The sequence below is a fragment of the Petromyzon marinus genome, chromosome 59 (genome assembly GCF_048934315.1).
Source record: "Petromyzon marinus isolate PM22_M1 ecotype Great Lakes invasive population chromosome 59, UKy_Petmar_22M1.pri1.0, whole genome shotgun sequence".
In the NCBI taxonomy this organism is placed as follows: Eukaryota; Metazoa; Chordata; class Hyperoartia; order Petromyzontiformes; family Petromyzontidae; genus Petromyzon; species Petromyzon marinus.
Window position 1 is genome coordinate 6,721,413 of NC_133725.1, and position 18,550 is coordinate 6,739,962.

Here is an 18,550-nt window from a genome sequence, read left to right on the forward strand (position 1 = left end):
TTGACCTCGGTCGTGCCAGCTCAGCCACTCTGACCTCCGAGCCGCCCCAGCCCTTAACGCTAACCCGAAAGGTGGACCCGGCGTGGCACCGGCACGTACGTACATACGTACGCTGAACTTCTTTCGCAACGTATCGCGCTAATTGGGGGGTACGCAGTGTGGGAGAGAGAGGGGGGGGGGTGGTAGCTTGGGGCTCAGACCGTGTAAGGAGGTGGCGTGAAACTCCCCACCCCCCCCTCTCCACCAAACTCCGCGTTCGTTGGGCACGAGGCACCGCACGCAAGGCGAAGGCCGGCACCCCTCTCGTTTATTCGAACCCTGCGCGCGCGCGGACGCGGACGCGCCTGCCGTCGATCGATCGCTGCCGTAACCGCTCAACAACCACAGCACAGGAAGGAAGGGCGTCGCGGGCACGACAAACACACGCCACGACACGCCACGCCACGCCAAGAAATAAAACGGCCGCTTTAAATATTGCAACATTAAATACGAACACTTAAACGCGCGCAGGCGAGCGCGGCCGCTTCGGGATGCCCCCCGATCGGTGGAGCCCGCGGAAACGGCGAGCGGCAGCTGCTGCCGAGTGAGTATATATATTACAGTCGTGTTCCTCCGATGGCGCGGGAGCAGTCGGCGCTGCTGAAGAACGCCGCGTGACGGTGAAAATCGCGTTGTAATAAATAACACGCAATGCAGGGGGCAAAGCGCGAGATGCGAGACGCAGGCCGAACAAGGACCGAGGCGCGTGGCGAGCATCTAGAAGCATCCAGCAGCATCCCAATGCCTTGCGTCACGGCGCCACGCCGAGGCAGCCGCACGGCCGCCGATTCCTACTCGCGCTGCGACGTAGCTCCGTTCGCTCGAGCACGTTCTATCCGATTCGCATCCGCGTTATAAAACAATGCGTCCCCTCCTCCCCCCCCCGATACATTCATCGCGTTTTGAAAACTACGTGGTAGCAACAGGAGAACCGACTGCACATACAGAGACTGGCGGGCGTGTTGACGGAATGGTGTGCACCAGGCGGCGGCCGCGATATCAATTTTGTTCACGATACAACACCCTCAACGATCGTCGCGATGTCGGTTTCCCGCAACTATGCGATTCGTTTCATCTCGAGTTGATCGCCCCGTGCGTGTGTGTGTGTGTGTGTGTTTGTGCTTTGCTGCAGTCCATCGAAGGATGGAGATTAAGAGTTATTTTAGACCCTTTCCCCGTTCCGAGACGTCTGTGGCAGGCAATGCGTGTGTGTGTGGGGGGGGGGGGGGGGGGGGGGAGGGGGTCCCCGTTCACCGCTGAATCTCGGCGTTGATCTTAATTAGAGAGGCGCAGTGGTTGGCGCCGTTGTTTTTAAAGGCGTCGTCACTCGCCGCGGGGAACCGTAGCGGCACGACTGCCGCACTCCACGATGGCCGGCGCCAACGCTTTGCCACACGCCGATCTCTCCCGCGTGGCCCTTGTGGAAGCCATGGGTACCGATGAAGTTCATATTCGCGTGAACTTCGTCGGCATGGCATCAGGAGAAAAACGCACGACCGGTGTTCTTCATTGCAAGGCCACGCGGACCACCAGCGGCCCCTGGTGGCCTTTAGTGCGGCCCCTGACACTCAAGAGTGAAATCACCCTGCGGCGTCGTCGTCATCATCGTCGTCGTCATCGTCGTCGTCATCATCGTCGTCGTCATCATCATCAATGGTTTCAAATGTGTGGCGGCCCTCGCTCACACTCGTGATACCTTGAAGGCGAAAGTGGGCACCCCCCGCCCCCCCTCTGAAAACTGGCGGAGGACATCACCGTACGTGCACGCCATCGGAATGGGGAAGGGTTAACTGCAGGGTTAAGTCGGCCGTCGGCTCCTTACGAGGTCGGTGACACTTCCGACGCGGCTGCCGTGAGTCAAGCGCGGACGCAGGTGGGACCGAACGGTTGACGGCAGCCTTTGCTTCCGCCCTCAGCTCGACGCGACGTCGCTATTTTGCCTTGAGGCGTCGTTGAAAGATAAATCGGTCGAGGAAGTGAGGGATTCGCGGGGCGCGACGCGGTGGGGGGGGTTCACTCGGAGCGTCGCGACGCGGTCAACCGGGGCGGCCGCCCTCCCATGACTGGTCTCTCTCCCTCGCGGGTGCTGACCTACCGATTGGCTTGTTCCCTCCCACGAGTTACCGCCACTGTAATTGGTCTATCCTCACCGGGGTACTCTCCACCGATTGGCTTGTTCCCTCCCTCCGAGTTACCGCCACTGTAATTGGTCTATCCTCACCGGGGTACTCTCCACCGATTGGCTTGTTCCCTCCCACGAGTTACCGCCACTGTAATTGGTCTATCCTTACGGTGTGTACTCTTCACCGATTGGCTTGTTCCCTCCCACGAGTTACCGCCACTGAAATTGGTCTGTCCTTACGGTGTACTCTCCACCGATTAGCTTGTTCCCTCCCACGAGTTACCGCCACTGTAATTGGTCTATCCTCACCGGGGTACTCTCCACCGATTGGCTTGTTCCCTCCCACGAGTTACCGCCACTGTGATTGGTCTATCCTCACCGACGTACTCTCCAGCGATTGACCTTTTCTCAAATACTTCCCTCCCCCACCGACCATCACTGGTCCATTCTACTCCATGATTGGTTTATCCCCGAGGGCTCCGTTCACCAATTGGTCCGTCTCAGGTACCACGATGGTGAGGTGTTAACCAACTCGCCTGGTATGCACGACCCGGACGCCTGCTGTATATTTGGAGCTTGCATGTCTCTCTCTCTCCTTGTGGTCGCGTTGATTTTTCTGAGGCCTCCTGTGTTTCCCTCCACATTTAGAATCAACGTGCGCTTAGGGCCACATCGTTCAGGTCACTTTTGAAACAGGCCTTAACTGGTAAAATGAAAAAATAGTTTATCCTAGGTTATCCCGCTCCGTCATTCGTTCCATCACCCCAACGGGCCGCTGCCTCGCGATTGGCCCATTCCCGGTGATGCCGCCCAACAATCGGTCCACCTCCAAAATCCCTGGCCTGTAATTGGTCTATCTCCGCTGTCACCACTGCTCCGTGATTGGTCGATCCCCGTTGAAGCCGCCCCCCCCCCCCCCCGCCGCCCCGACTAGTTGGTTATCCCCTGTAGGCCCACAGGGTGACGGTCCTGTCGGCGGACGAGCTGAGGAAGGCCAGGTCCTCCGGGTGCCACCGGCACTGGATCACCTTGTCCGTGTGCTCGGCCGCGACCGTGACGGGCAGCGGCTTCGTCAGATCCCCTGGGGGTATAGGCGGAGGTGGTGGAGGGGGGGGAGTCATCCCATTACCATCATCAATCAGCATCATGATTTGGCATCTCTTACATGATAACCACCATCACCATCATGATTCCACATCGCCTTCATGATAACAACCATCCTCATCGCCGTCGCCTCATCATCGTTCGGCATCGCCTTGATGATAACCACGATCGTCATCATTCGACATCGCCTTGATGATAACCACGATCGTCATCATTCGACATCGCCTTGATGATACCCACGATCGTCATCATTTGACATCGCCTTGATGATACCCACGATCGTCATCATTCGACATCGCCTTGATGATACCCACGATCGTCATCATTCGACATCGCCTTGATGATAACCACGATCGTCATCATTCGACATCGCCTTGATGATAACCCACGATCGTCATCATTCGACATCGCCTTGATGATAACCACGATCGTCATCATTTGACATCGCCTTGATGATAACCCACGATCGTCATCATTCGACATCGCCTTGATGATAACCCACGATCGTCATCGTTCGACATCTTCTTGATGATAACCCACGATCGTCATCATTCGACATCGCCTTCATGATCACCACCATCCTCAAAACATAGTCAGGCTCTGCAATGTTCACATCAGGGCTCTACGACACATTCGACCAAACCAACGAGTTGGGGTGGCCACTTCGGGTGCCGTTCCCGCGGCCCCATTACCACCGCCGCCCCAGCAGCCGCCGCTCACCCTGCAGGTCGGTGAGCATGGCGCGCCCGTCGTAGGAGCCGGTGAGCAGGTAGTGCGCACCGCCCGAGAAGCGAACGGAGCGCACGTCGGCGGCGTGCGGGCGGTAGAGCTGCACGACGCGGCCGCCCCGCACGTCGTAGAGAACGCAGCTGCTGTCCTCCAGGCCCGCCGCCAGCAGGCGCCCGCTCGGGTCCACGGCGACGGCCGCCACCGCGCTGCCCGCTGCCGCCCACGGAGCATCGCCCGCGCGCGCGCCCGCGCGCAAAGGCGAGGGGAGGGGACACCGCGTGTAAACAACAACAACAACAACAACAGCCGCCGCCATTCGCCACTAAAGTGGCGGTGACGTCACCGCGACGCTTGTGCCAGGCCATGTGCACCCTGAGGCCGCGTGAAGCGTCGAACGCCCGCTGGCAGGAGGTCACGGGGCAGGACTAGGTGCCACGGGTCGACTGACTGAGATGACTGAGATGACTGGCTGATGCACCACCTGTGCCCCCTACCGTGCCAACCTGCTGTGCTTTAGCCACCCGGCGCTCCGCTCGTTGTTGTGAGCGTCGCTCCTCCGCCCTCCGTTGTTGTTGGAGGGCGACTGCCTCCAACTGCCCAGTAGCGTCCTTCACGAGCCTCCTCCACAGAGGCCGATCTTGACACCGCTGGTACCGGTCATCGGCAAGTCCACTCAGCTCCACGTCCTCCTGTACCACGTCACTCCATCCCTTCTCTAGCCCGTGCCGCGCCCGTTTAGCCCCCTCGATTGGGCTTGCGGTGATTGGGCATGTACACACACAAACACGCCCCCCCCCGTCCCCGTGTCGCCTGTAACAGACTGTAGGGGCAAGTGCTGTTAGCGAGCAGCACCTATGAAGGCCGAGACGGCACGCGAGGGGGTGGGTGGCCAGCACCACGGCCGGCCGCCTTTGTCTCCCCAGTGACGATGTTTACACGCCGCATCAGGTACTCATTTGAGGCTGAGTCGACCTAGGGGAGGCCCAGGACCGGTTCAAACAATCGTCACCGGCGTTGGCGGCGAGCGGGAATCGAACCCGCGTCACGAGCTTCGTAGCCGCAGCGCGGCGCTAACCGCTGCACCGCCGCTCCCCGCTACGCGCGCTTGCGCATAGAACAAAGGTGCTCCCCGCGTGGCCACGCTTTACCCCACCCGGCACGCGACCGCGGTCGTTCCACGCTGCCTGGTAACCACGTGCGGCACGGCCGCTACGGAGCCGGAGGGAGCGCGGTGGTGCGGACACGGCGGAACGGAGGGGCGGTCAGGGGTCAGCGGTAGGGGCGGACGGAGGCTGCCGGCTGTCCGGCGGCGCCGTTACCGGAGCCGGAGAGGGCGGTGCCCACGACGCTGACGCAGGAGGGCACGCGCAGGTCCCAGAAGCGGATGGTCTTGTCCTGCGCCCCGGACACCACGAGCCAGCCGGCCCACGCGTACAGCGACAGCACGTGGCCTGCAAAGACAAAGGTCCCCCGTGGAGCCTTAATAAGTCCGTTGGAGGCAAGTGCTGTCAGCGAGGCGCGGCGCACGAGCGGGGGGTTTGGATGGCCAGCGCCATGCCGTCTCCCCAATGAGTCACCGCAATTTCACACCACACACACCACACACCACACACACACACCACACACACACCACACACCACACACACTCCACACACACACCATACCACACACACACACACCACACCACATACACACACCACACACATACACCACACACACCACACCACACACACACACCACACACACACCACACACACACCACACACACACCACACACACACCACACACACACACACCACACACACAACCACACACACACACACACATACATACACACACACACACACCACACACACCACACACACACACCACACACACACACTACACACACACTACACACACACCACACACACCACACCACACACACACACACATACATACACACACACACAAACCACACACACCACACACACCACACACACACACCACACACACACACCACATACACACATACACACACCACACACACCACACACACACACACACCACACACACAAAACACACACACACACACACACCACACACACACCACACACACACACCACACACACACACCACATACACACATACACACACCACACACCACACAGACACACACACAACCACACACACACCACACACACACACACCACACACACAACCACACACACATACACCACACACACACACACCACACACACACCACACACCACACACACACACACCACACACACACACACACCACACACACACACACCATACCACACACACACCACACACCAAACACACACACACCACACACACACACACCATACCACACACACACCACACACACACACCACACACACACACCACACACACCACACACACACCACACACACACACACCACACCACACACACACCACACACACACACCACACACACCACACACCACACACACACCACACACCATACCACACACACACCACACACACACACACCACACACACCACACCACACCACACACACACCACACACACACACCACACACACACCACACACACACCACACCACACACACACACACACACACACACACCACACACACCACACACACACACCACCACACACACACACACTACACACACACACCACACACACACCACACACACACCACACCACACACACACCACACACACACACACGGGGCATGCGCGCACGCACGGACAGTTCGCGAGTTAACGGTTCGCGAGTCAGCCGCGCGGTTCGCTAGTAAACCGTGTGCCCGTCGGCACGTACCCGTATGCCCGCTGAGCGCGTGCAGGCCCTGGCGGGCCCGGCAGTCCGTGGTGTAGATGTTGCAGTCGCCGGCTCCCGCGCTCACGAGCACGGGAGCGCCGCTGTCGGGCGTCTCCAGGAACGCCAGGTCACGGATGGTCCCGTCGTGCATGCTGAACTCCAGGTCAGGCCCTGGGGTGGTGGGAGGTGGGGGAGGGTGGGTGAGAGGGTATGCAGGAGGTCGTGGGTTCGATCCCGACCCCGTATAATTGGAGTTTGCGCGTCTCTCTCCCCGTGGTCGCGTGGATTTTTCTCCGGGTCCTCCGTTTTTTTCCCCCCCACATTTAGAAACGTGCTTGTAAAGTATTTGGCTGCTATAAATGTACACGTGATGCTAAGCCACTTCGTTGACCTGTCATTTGTGGCCAGGTCGTTTCTACAAAAAGAGCTCTATATTCGCTCAGTGAGCCTTACCCGTCAAGTTTTTTTTGTTTGTTTTAGTATAGGTCTCTATGGGTCTCTATGGGTCTCTGTGGGTCTCTGTGGGTCTCTACAGTTCTATACGAGTCTCTGGATGTCTCTGGGTCTCTATGAGTCTCTTTGAGTATGGGTCCCTGTGGGTCTTAGTGGGTCTGTATGGGTCTATGAGTCTGTAGAAACAACATACGTTTAGATTAAATCTTGACTTAAAGCTTTCGTGACTGCAGGAATTCATACTCTTTGGGTCTTTCCGTAAAGCCACGTAGATAGAAATAATAAAAAAAATATCACGACATTTCGATCGCAACTCAAGCAATCGTCACCGGATGACGACTGCTTCTGTTGCGATCGGAACGTCGTGATATTTTTTTTATGATTTTTCTATCTACGTGGCTTTACCGAGAGACCAAAAGAATATACGTTTCGATTATTTGGCTGCTCCTATAAATTCCTACATGATGATGATGATGACGATAAGCCACTTCGTTGAACTACTTGTGGACAGGTCGCTTCTGCAAAAGCGCAACGTAGCTCAATGGGCCCTACCTGCGCGAACCGCGCGCGTCCCAACGTGCGTGCGTGCGTGCCACGTACCCACGGCGTTGCAGGTGTCGGCGCTGAAGGGCAGCACCTTGACACACTTGTCGTTGGAGCCGGTGGCCAGGAGGTCCCCGCGTGGGCTCCATGCCACGCAGTAGATGGAGCCCTTGTGGTGCTTGTTGCGCTTGAAGCGCACGGCTGGGGCGCGCACCTCCTGGTCGTCACTGCACGCACAAAGATCCAGCACCACCGCCCCACCCCGTACAGCCTCAACGGACCCATCGGGGCAAGGGTTGTCGGCGAGCGTGCACGCGCGCCCGGTGCGGTGTGTCGTGAACATCGCCACTGGGGAGACAAAGGCTGTCGGGCGTGGTGCTGCTGGCCACCCACCGCCTCGTGTGCCGTGCCGGGCTTCATAGTTGCTCGCTAACAGCCCGCTAACCCTGTACGGGGGCACCTTTATCTTTGCCTTTGGGAGTGAGAGTCAAGTGTGTAAGTTGGCACAGTAGGCGGTACAGCTGGTGCATCAGCCATTCATCTCAGTTAATCAACCCATTAGCACCTGCAGGGTCTGTCCCGTTGACAGCAGCAAGGCCCCGTCACTTCACGTGGCCTCAAAGTGCACCTGGACTGGCACAGGCGGAACTTCGTGGTGAATGGCGGGAACGGGTATGTTATGTTTCTGTGGCCATCTTTGTGTGCGTGCGTGTGTATGGCTGTCAAGGCCGTAATTGTAATAGAGTAAAGCCTTGGATTGCGAGCATAATTCGTTCCGGAAACGCGTTTGTAATCCAAAGCACTCGTATATCAAAGCACTCGTACATCAGTTGTGATCACGTGACGCTCGGCAGACAAAGCGTCTATACGTACTACTACTCGTATTGCAAGACCCTCGCTCGTTTATCAAATTAATATTTATTTAAAAAAAATTGCTCGTCTTGCAAAACACTCGCAGACCAAGTTACTCGCAATCCAAGGTTTTACTATATATTTATATATTTATATTGGGGGGGACACATCCCCCCCAATATTCAAATATGCTCAAAATGCCCCCCCCCCCCCCCCATATATTGCTATAAAAATAAATAATTGCTATGCTATGTAAATACAAACAACAATTTGATCAACTTTGGCCATGATATCTGGGCTTGTCTTCATATAAATCAATGCATAGATTTCTGTTTATATGATTGTGGTTATGGTTGTACTGTATTAATCCCTAATCTCTGCCATTACATACAATGAAACACGAAATTGAAAAAAATAAAAACAGAGCAATGTAATACAATACACTATTAGACATTATTGTAAACAATAAATAAAAAGTCCATCCCATTTGTTAGTGAATTTTTTTATATTTTAGGCAGGAAATGAGTTTTCAAATGTAGATATTTTTCTGGGTTGGGACCCCCAGACACCCTGGAAGATTTGGGTACCCCCCAATGTTGACTCCATGGCTACGGCCTTGGTGGCTGCCTGTATGTCTCTTTGCCTGTGTGTGTGTATGTGTGGCTGTCTGTATGTGTCTTTTTGTGTGTGTATGTCTGTGTGTATGTGTGGCTGTCTATATGTGTCTTTTTGTGTGTGTATGTGTGGCTGTCTGTATGTGTTTTGTCTGTGTGTATGTGTGGCTGTCTGTATGTGTCTTTGTCTGTGTGTGTGTGTGTATGTGTGGCTGCCTGTATGTGTCTTTGTCTGTGTGTGTGTATGTGTGACTGTCTGTATGTGTCTTTGTCTGTGTGTATGTGTGTGTGTATGTGGCTGGGGAGCGATAATGTAGCGGTTAGCGCTCTGCGCTATGAACCTGGCGACCCGGGTTCGAGTCCCGCTCACGGCCAACACCAGTGACGATTATCTGAACCGGTCCCGGGCCTCCCCTAGTTCGACTCAGCCTCAAATGAGTACCTGGTGCAGTGTGTAAACATCGCGACTAGGGAGACAAAGGCGGTCGAGCGTGGTGCTGGCCACCCACCCCCTCGTGTACCGTTCCGGCCTTCATAGGTGCTCGCTAACAGCACTTGCCCCTACAGTCTGTTAAGGCTATATGGTGGATCTTTATCTTTGTGTGGCTGTCTATATGTGTCTTTGTCTGTGTATATGTGTGGCTGTCTGTGTGTGTGTATGTATGTGTGTATGTGTGGCTGCATGTATGTGTCTGTGTGTATGTGTGTGTGTGTATGTGTGTGTGGCTGTCTGTATGTGTGGCTGTCTGTATGTGTTTTGTTTGTGTGTATATGTGGCTGTCTGTATGTGTCTTTGTCTGTGTGTATGTGTGTGTATGTGTGTGGCTGCATGTATGTGTCTTTGTCTGTGTGTATGTGTGTGTGTGTGTATGTGTGTGTGGCTGTCTGTATGTGTCTTTGTCTGTGTGTGTGTATATGTGTGGCTGTCTGTATGTGTCTTTGTCTGTGTGTGTGTGTGGCTGTCATATGTGTCTTTGTCTGTGTGTGTGTATGTGTGTGTGTGTGGCTGTCTGTATGTGTCTTTGTCTGTATGTGTGTATGTGTGTGTGTGGCTGTCTGTATGTGTCTTTGTCTGTGTGTGTATGTGTGTGTGTGGCTGTCTGTATGTGTCTTTGTCTGTGTGTGTATGTGTGGCTCTCTCTATGTGTCTGTGTGCATGTGTGTGTGTCTCACTCCGAATCAGTCGAGCGGCAATATCTTTTCATTGGTTGCGTAACGCTGTGTGGAAGCTACCTGGTCTGTCACTCCGCACTAAGCTTCAGGTCTTCTCGGCCACGATCATCCCCTCCCTTCTCTACGCTTGCGAAACGTGGACCTCCCTAATGGAACATCTTCGCCGGTTAGAAACATTTAGGCTGGCCTGCCTACGATCCATCCTGGGTTTAACCAGGCTGGATTGTGTGAGGAGCTCACAAATCCTTGAAAGATCTGGGCATGGTCCCATCGGTGAGCTCCTCCGGCAGGCAAGGCTGCGTTGGCTGGGTCATGTAGCCCGCATGCCCAGCCACCGCATGCCGAAACAGCTTTTGTTCGGCCGGATCGAGGGGGCTAAACGGGCGCGGCACGGGCTAGAGAAGAGATGGAGTGATGTGGTACAGGAGGACGTGGAGCTGAGTGGACTTGCCGATGACCGGTACCAGCGGTGTCAAGATCGACCTCTGTGGAGGAGGCTCGTGAAGGACGCTACTGGGCAGTTGGAGGCAGTCGCCCTCCAACAACAACGGAGGGCGGAGGAGCGACGCTCACAACAACGAGCGGAGCGCCGGGTGGCTAAAGCACAGCAGGTTGGCACAGTAGGGGGCACAGGTGGTGCACCAGCCAGTCATCTCAGTCAGTCGACCCGTGGCACCCGGGTCTGCCCCGTGACCTCCTGCCAGCAGGCGTTCGACACTTCACGTGGCCTCAAGGTGCACATGGCCTGGCACAAGCGTCGTGGTGACGTCACCGCCACTTAGTGGCGAATGGCGGTTGTTGTTGTTGTGTGTATGTGTGTGGCTGTCTGTATGTGTCTTTGTGTGTGTGTGGCTGTCTGTATGTGTCTGTGTGCGTGTGTGGCTGTCTGTATGTGTGTGTGTGTGCGTGCGTGTGCGTGTGTGTGTGCGTGTGCGTGCGTGTGCGCGTGTGTGCGTGTATGCGTGTGTGTGCGTGCGTGTGCGTGTGTGTACGTGTGTGCGTGCGTGTACATGTGTGCGTGTACGTGCGTGTGTGCGTGTACGTGTGTGCGTGTGTGCGTGCGTGTGCGTGTGCGTGCGTGTGTGTGCGTGTGTGCGTGTGCGTGCGTGTGCGTGTGTGTGTGTGCGTGCGCGTGCGTGCTTGCGTGTGGTACCGGAAGGAGAAGGAGTCTGGGTAGGCGCACACACGCAGCGTCTTCGAGTTGGAGCCGACGGCGTACAGCTGCCCGCCCGGGTGGAAGGCGACGGCGCGCACCGCCTGCGCATCCTCCAGCGTCGTCACCGCCACAAACGGGCGGTCGTCGCGCTCCTGGCGAGCACGGACACAGACAGACACACACACCGGTGACGCACACACACACAAAGACAAAGATAAAGATCCCCCATATAGCCTGTAACAGACTGTAGGGGCAAGTGCTGTTAGCGAGCACACACACACACACACACGCACACACACACCGGTGACGCACACACACACAGACACACACACACAGACACACACACCGGTGACGCACGCACACACACACACACACAGACATACACCGGTGACGCACGCACACAGACACACACGCACACACCGGTGACACACACACAGACACACGCACACCGGTGACGCACACACACACACACACCGGTGACGCACACACACAGACACACACGCACACACCGGTGACACACACACAGACACACGCACACCGGTGACGCACACGCACACACACCGGTGACGCACACAGACACACACACCGGTGACGCACACAGACACACACACCGGTGACGCACACACACACACGCACACCGGTGACGCACACACACACGCACACCGGTGATGCACACAGACACACACACACACCGGTGACGCACACACACACACACACACCGGTGACGCACACACACACACACACACACCGGTGACGCACACACACACACGCACACACGTGACGCACACACGCACGCACACCGGTGACGCACACAGACACACACCGGTGACGCACACACACACACACACCGGTGACGCACACACACACACACTGGTGATGCACACACACACACACCAGTGACGCACGCACACACACACTGGTGATGCACACACACACCGGTGACGCACACACACACACACCGGTGACGCACACGCACACACACCGGTGACGCACGCACACGCACACACACACACTGGTGATGCACACACACACACACACACCGGTGACGCACACACACACACCGGTGACGCACGCACACACACACACACACACACTGGTGATGCACACACACACACACACACCGGTGACGCACACACACACACCGGTGACGCACACACACACGCACACCGGTGACGCACACACACACGCACACCGGTGACGCACACACACACGCACACCGGTGACGCACACCGGTGACGCACACTGGTGACGCACACACACACACACACCGGTGACGCACACACACACAGACACACACCGGTGACGCACACACACACACACCGGTGACGCACACACACGCACACCGGTGACGCACACACACACACACACACCGGTGACGCACACACACACACGCACACCAGTGACGTGCGCACACAGGCACAAAGACAAACAAAGACAAAGATCCCCCGTATAGCCTGAACAGACTGTTGGGGCAAGTGCTGTTAGCGAGCACCTATAAAGGTGTCGGCACGGCACACGAGGGGGTGGGTGGCCAGCACCACGCCCGACCGCCTTTGTCTCCCCAGTGACGATGTTTACACACCGCGCCAGGTACTCATTTGAGGCTGAGCCCACCTAGGGGAGGCCCAGGACCAGTTCAGATAATCGTCGCTGGCGTTGGCCTGAGGAGGAATCGAACCCAGGTCGCCGGGTTCGTAGCGCAGTGCGCTAACCGCTACACTACCGCTCCCCACCCCACACACACACAGACACACACGCACACAGACACACACGCACACAGACACACGCGCACACGGACACACACGCACACGGACACACACGCACACAGACACACACGCACACACCCGGCAGCGCTTTCACAGCCGGGGCGGCAGTCGGCGGTCTGCGAACATGCTTGCTGTACTGCCAGGCCCTGTGCCCTTACGCGAGGGTATTAAGACTAAAAACGATTAAAAACATTTTTAATTTGCCAGGCAAGTGCTCGCTGAGCCGTAAAGCTTTTTGATTTTGTCACAGAAGCGACCTGGCCATTACGGGCGATAGCTCAACCAAGAGGTGTATCCATCGTCGTCATCACCACGTGCACATTTAGAGCAGCTGCCAAACATTCTAAATGTGTCACATTGACTCTAAATGTTGAGGACGCGGAGAAAAATCCACGCAAACGTGGGGAGAGAGAGACACGCAAACTCCAAATATAAAACAGGCGTCAGGGTCGGGATGGAACCCACGATCCTCCTGCATGCCAGGCGAGGTAGTTAACATGAAGACAAAGATCCCCCATGTAGCCTCAACAGACTGTTGGGGCAAGTGCTGTTTAGAGAGTAGCGCCTATTAAGGGTGCCACGGCACACGAGGGGGCTGTTGTGTGGCCTGCACGACGCCCGGTCGCCTTCCCCAGTGTCGATGTTCACACACCGCACCAGGTACTGATTTAAGCCTGAGTCGACCTAGGGGAGACTCAGGTCGTGAGCGGGAATCGAACTCGGGCCATAGCCCGGGTTCGTAGCACGGCGCGCTAACCGCTGCGCTACCGCTCTCCGCACATGGACAATCGGGAATATTCATGCACATGAACACACACACAGCGAGTATATTCACGCTCACACACACACAGCGAGTATATTCACACTCACACACACACAGCGAGTGTATTCACACTCACACACACAGCGAGTATATTCACACTCACACACACAGCGAGTATATTCACACTCACACACACAGCGAGTATATTCACGCTCACACACACAGTGAGTGTATTCACGCTCACACTCACACAGCGAGTATATTCACACTCACACACACACAGCGAGTATATTCACACTCACACACACACAGCGAGTATATTCACACTCACACACATACAGCGAGGATATTCACACTCACACACACACAGCGAGTATATTCACACTCACACACATACAGCGAGGATATTCACACTCACACACATACAGCGAGGATATTCACACTCACACACACAGAGAGTATATTCACACTCACACACACACAGCGAGTATATTCACACTCACACACACAGAGCGAGTATATTCACACTCACACACACACATAGCGAGTATATTCACACACACACACAGCGAGTATATTCACACACACACACACAGAGAGTATATTCACACACACACACAGAGAGTATATTCACACTCACACAGCGAGTATATTCACACACACAGCGAGTATATTCACACTCACAGCGAGTATATTCACGCACACACACACAACGCGAGTATATTCACACACACACACATGCTAGTGTATTCACACACACACAGCGAGTGTATTCACACACACACACACAGCGAGTATATTCACGCTCACACACACGCTAGTATATTCACACACACACACAGCGAGTGTATTCACGCTCACACACACAGCGAGTATATTCACGCTCACACACACGCTAGTATATTCACACACACACACACACGAGTGTATTCACGCTCACACACAGCGAGTATATTCACACACACAGCGAGTGTATTCACGCTCACACACACGGCGAGTATATTCACACACACACACAGCGAGTGTAATCACGCTCACACAGCGAGTATATTCACGCTCACACACACACAGCGAGTATATTCACACTCACACACACGCTAGTATATTCACACACACACACAGCGAGTATATTCACACACACACACAGCGAGTATATTCACACACACACACAGCGAGTGTATTCACACACACACGCTAGTATATTCACACACACACAGCGAGTATATTCACACACACACAGCGAGTATATTTACACACACACACAGAGAGTGTATTCACACTCACACACACACACAGCGAGTATATTCACACTCACACACACAGCGAGTATATTCACACTCACACACACAGCGAGTATATTCACGCTCACACACACAGCGAGTATATTCACGCTCACACACACAGCGAGTATATTCACGCTCGCACACACAGCGAGTATATTCACACTCACACATAGCGAGTATATTCACACACACAGCGAGTATATTCACACACACACAGAGAGTATATTCACGCTCACACACACGAGTGTATTCACACACACACAGCGAGTGTATTCACGCTCACACACACAGCGAGTATATTCACGCTCACACACACGCTAGTATATTCACACACACACACAGCGAGTATATTCACGCTCACACACACAGCGAGTATATTCACACTCACACACACAGAGCGAGTATATTCACACTCACACATAGCGAGTATATTCACACTCACACACAGCGAGTGTATTCACGCTCACACACAGCGAGTATATTCACGCTCACACACACGCTAGTATATTCACACTCACACACACGCTAGTATATTCACGCTCACACACACGCTACTATATTCACACACACACACAGCGAGTATATTCACACTCACACATAGCGAGTATATTCACACACACACACACAGCGAGTGTAATCACGCTCACACAGCGAGTATATTCACGCTCACACACACAGCGAGTGTATTCACACTCACACACACACATAGCGAGTATATTCACGCTCACACACACACACGCTAGTATATTCACACTCACACACACAGCGAGTATATTCACGCTCACACGCACAGCGAGTATATTCACGCTCACACACACACACGCTAGTATATTCACGCTCACACACACGCTAGTATATTCACGCTCACACACACAGCGAATATATTCACGCTCACACACACAGCGAGTATATTCACGCTCACACACACACAGCGAGTATATTCACGCTCACACACACAGTGAGTATATTCACGCTCACACACACGCTAGTATATTCACGCTCACACACACGCGAGTATATTCACACACACACACGAGTATATTCACACACACACACGCGAGTATATTCACACACACACACACACAGCGAGTATATTCACACACACACACACAGCGAGTATATTCACACACACACACACACAGCGAGTATATTCACACACACACACAGCGAGTATATTCACACACACACACACAGCGAGTGTATTCACGCTCACACACACGCTAGTATATTCACACACACGAGTGTATTCACGCTCACACACAGCGAGTGTATTCACGCTCACACACACAGCGAGTGTATTCACACACACACACAGCGAGTATATTCACACACACACACAGCGAGTATATTCACGCTCACACACACAGCAAGTATATTCACACACACACACACATAGCGAGTGTATTCACACACACACACACAGCGAGTGTATTCACACTCACACGCTAGTATATTCCCACTCACACACACAGCGAGTATATTCACGCTCACACACACACGCTAGTATATTCACACTCACACACAGCGAGTGTATTCACGCTCACACACACAGCGAGTATATTCACACTCACACAGCGAGTATATTCACGCTCACACACACGCTAGTATATTCACGCTCACACACACAGCGAGTATATTCACGCTCACACACACGCTAGTATATTCACACTCACACACAGCGAGTATATTCACGCTCACACACACAGCGAGTGTATTCACGCTCACACACACACACGCTAGTATATTCACACACACACACAGCGAGTATATTCACACACACACACACACAGCGAGTGTATTCACACTCACACACACACGCTAGTATATTCACACACACACACAGCGAGTATATTCACACACACACACAGCGAGTATATTCACGCTCACACACACAGCGAGTATATTCACACTCACACACACGCTAGTATATTCACGCTCACACACACAGCGAGTATATTCACGCTCACACACACAGCGAGTGTATTCACACACACACGCTAGTATATTCACGCTCACACACACATAGCGAGTATATTCACACACACACACAGCGAGTATATTCACACACACACACAGCGAGTATATTCACACACACACACACAGCGAGTATATTCACGCTCACACACACAGCGAGTGTATTCACGCTCACACACACACACGCTAGTATATTCACACACACACACAGCGAGTATATTCACACACGCACACAGCGAGTATATTCACACACACACACACAGCGAGTATATTCACACACACACACACAGCGAGTGTATTCACGCTCACACACGCACAGCGAGTATATTCACGCTCACACACACAGCGAGTATATTCACGCTCACACACACAGCGAGTATATTCACACTCACACAGCGAGTATATTCACACTCACACACACAGCGAGTGTATTCACACACACACAGCGAGTGTATTCACACTCACACACACACGCTAGTATATTCACACACACACAGCGAGTATATTCACGCTCACACACACACTAGTATATTCACGCTCACACACACAGCGAGTATATTCACGCTCACACACAGAGAGTATATTCACACACACACACACGCTAGTATATTCACACACACACACAGCGAGCATATTCACGCTCACACACACAGCGAGTGTATTCACACACACACACACGCTAGTATATTCACACACACACACAGCGAGTATATTCACACACACACACACACAGCGAGTATATTCACACACACACACAGCGAGTGTATTCACGCTCACACACAGCGAGTATATTCACACACACACACACAGCGAGTATATTCCCGCTGACACACATAGCGAGTGTATTCACACACACACGCTAGTATATTCACGCTCACACACACACTAGTATATTCACGCTCACACACACAGCGAGTATATTCACGCTCACACACAGAGAGTATATTCACACACACACACACGCTAGTATATTCACACACACACACAGCGAGCATATTCACGCTCACACACACAGCGAGTGTATTCACACACACACACACGCTAGTATATTCACACACACACACAGCGAGTATATTCACACACACACACACACAGCGAGTATATTCACACACACACACAGCGAGTGTATTCACGCTCACACACAGCGAGTATATTCACACAC

At 54.0% G+C, this 18,550-nt stretch overlaps 1 protein-coding gene across 2 annotated transcripts in view; it reads right to left on the reverse strand.

Annotated features, from left to right (window-relative positions):
* Positions 1-286: 286 nt before the first annotated feature.
* WDR47 (WD repeat domain 47) overlaps positions 287-18,550 on the reverse strand; it is a 59,986-nt gene continuing 41,722 nt past the window's right edge. For both annotated transcript variants that reach the window (XM_032976417.2, XM_032976416.2), the window contains exons 14-19: positions 11,600-11,754; positions 7,865-8,034; positions 6,812-6,982; positions 5,314-5,445; positions 3,986-4,207; positions 287-3,242 (exon numbers count right to left, since the gene is read on the reverse strand). In XM_032976417.2, coding sequence (XP_032832308.2) covers positions 3,100-3,242; positions 3,986-4,207; positions 5,314-5,445; positions 6,812-6,982; positions 7,865-8,034; positions 11,600-11,754 — 993 coding nt within the window. In that variant the 3' untranslated portion in view covers positions 287-3,099. The remainder of the gene's footprint in view (positions 3,243-3,985; positions 4,208-5,313; positions 5,446-6,811; positions 6,983-7,864; positions 8,035-11,599; positions 11,755-18,550) is intronic.